Source organism: Pagrus major, chromosome 11 (assembly GCF_040436345.1).
Source record: "Pagrus major chromosome 11, Pma_NU_1.0".
In the NCBI taxonomy this organism is placed as follows: Eukaryota; Metazoa; Chordata; class Actinopteri; order Spariformes; family Sparidae; genus Pagrus; species Pagrus major.
Genome location: NC_133225.1, coordinates 30,983,409 through 30,985,582, shown reverse-complemented (window position 1 = coordinate 30,985,582; position 2,174 = coordinate 30,983,409). Strand labels below are relative to the sequence as shown.

General features: G+C 51.2%; 1 protein-coding gene across 1 annotated transcript; it reads left to right on the top strand.

The window, feature by feature from the left end:
* Nucleotides 1–239: 239 nt before the first annotated feature.
* foxq1b (forkhead box Q1b) lies at nucleotides 240–1,773 on the top strand. Its single transcript, XM_073476900.1, has one exon. It carries the CDS (start codon nucleotides 361–363, stop codon nucleotides 1,255–1,257), a length of 897 nt encoding a protein of 298 aa, XP_073333001.1. The 5' UTR covers nucleotides 240–360; the 3' UTR covers nucleotides 1,258–1,773.
* Nucleotides 1,774–2,174: the final 401 nt, after the last annotated feature.

Sequence of the window (2,174 nt, the reverse complement as noted above, 5' to 3'; positions counted from 1 at the left end):
CTTCCCTCTCTCGCCTCACTCTCTCACCGTTTTTCCTGCACTGGCGTGCCACGGTAGCGTCCAATTGTAAACATACATATATTCAATCGCTTCAATGGATTCGGGCTGGAAACCCCGCCTGTGGGCCGTCCCTTGCCGAGGCATTATATTATAGCAAGACAAGCGTGTCTCCGGAGACAGATCAGTGCTCTGCTGCTCCACACTGAGGCTCAGGGTGCCTCCAGCGCTTCAGACGAGTCTTTACAACACAAACACTCAGAGACATTTGCTGTCGGGACTGCTGCACCTGCTCTGCTGCTCAGCTGAGACTGTAACGGACGAGACACTTGAGGCAGGCGATCTTTCTTCTTTTTGAGGAAAATGAAACTTGAAGTGTTCTCTGCGCACCACTTCGCGCAGAAGCCGCTGGAGTTGTGCATGGACGCGGAGGTGGGAGTCCCGTCTCCTCTATCCGGGGACGAGCTGGGGTCGGACGGGGACTGCGTGGCCAACAGCCCGGCACCTGTCACCCAAAGCGGCGACGGCAGCAAGGGGAAGCCGTACACCCGCAGACCCAAACCTCCTTACTCCTACATCGCGCTCATCGCCATGGCCATCCGGGAGTCCAGCAGCGGCCGCCTCACTCTGGCAGAGATCAACGACTACCTGATGAAGAAGTTCCCGTTCTTCCGCGGCAGCTACACCGGCTGGAGGAACTCGGTGCGCCACAACCTGTCACTCAACGACTGCTTCCTCAAAGTGCTGCGGGACCCGTCCAGGCCCTGGGGCAAGGACAACTACTGGATGCTCAACCCGCAGAGCGAGTACACCTTCGCTGACGGGGTGTTCCGCCGTAGGAGGAAGCGCATCGCCAAGAGGTCCCCCAAGGAGCAGGAGAGCCCGGACATCCTGAGCGAGGACACCCGCCTCCCCGCCCCGGAGGAGAGGGTGGGGGCCAAGTTCTCCAGCTCCTTCGCCATCGACAGCATCCTCAGCACACCTTTCAAACGGAGGGAGGACAGCCACGTTGACGTAGACACCCACGCCCCCCGACTCTACTGGCCCCCAGGGGCCCGCATACTGCCGTACACTCTGAGTTATCCGGCGCAGCACACGTACCTGTCAGAGGGGCAGTACAGCAGCACGGAGCTCAGCAGGGACGCATTCACATACCTCCAGCACACAGCAGCGAGCATGACCGCACCTGAGGCCGCTCTGCACGCGCTCAAGGTGCCCAACAAGGCGCGCGGGTTCCATATAGACTCTCTGCTGTCATGAAGCACGCGGGCTGCTGTCAGACTCGTGTGTTTTGACCCATAATGTGCACTTTTGTGGGCGCTCTTAGCTTTCAGTGCTTTAACTGTTTCATCCTGACTGCTGTGAGTCATTTACAGTGAAAAAAAACAAACATGGCGTCTTGTTAATATAAATCTAACTGTGTGGTCATCGCAGGACTTTCCACTGTGTGTGTATGTGTGTGTGTGTGTGTGTGTGTGTGTGTGTGTGTGTGTGTGTGTGTGTGTGTTTGAGATGTTTAGAGAGATGCATTCACGGTTCATTGGTCATTTCTACTGTATGACGGCAACCAAGCGCCACGTTGAAACATAAAACTATTCATCTATTTATATTTTCATGTTTTGTATGACCTGCTGTATAAAATATTGTTGTAAATATATAAAACATATTGACTGAGCTGCGATGAGGAGTCACGTGGCTGCACTAGAAAACGCATGGAAATGTTTGTTTTTTCCTGAGATTGATTCATGCATGCCTGGTATTTTTATGAATAAAGAAAAAACGTGAGACAATGGGACCCTGATGTTCAGTGACTGCTTTCATTACACAGACATGAAAGAGAGTTGAGTGTGAGATGAGAGGCAGGTGTACAGATGGGGGGGCGGGACTGTTACACCTGTTCAACAGGAGAGAGAGACTCAGAGAGCAGAGGAGAAAGAGGAAGAGGACGAGGAGAGTGTTGTTCTCATAATCTTCTCAAAATGAACACCTTGATCATAATTAAAGTCAAAATAATATAAATGGAAGCCTTTGGGCTCCTCTTACATTCACTCTAATTATTTTATGAAAATATTACCTATGAACATTAAAGTGGCAGTGATTTAAATGTAGTCTATTGGTGTCATGCAATCAAAGCAACAACTACAACAAATAAACAAAATAACAGATCAAAAAATAAA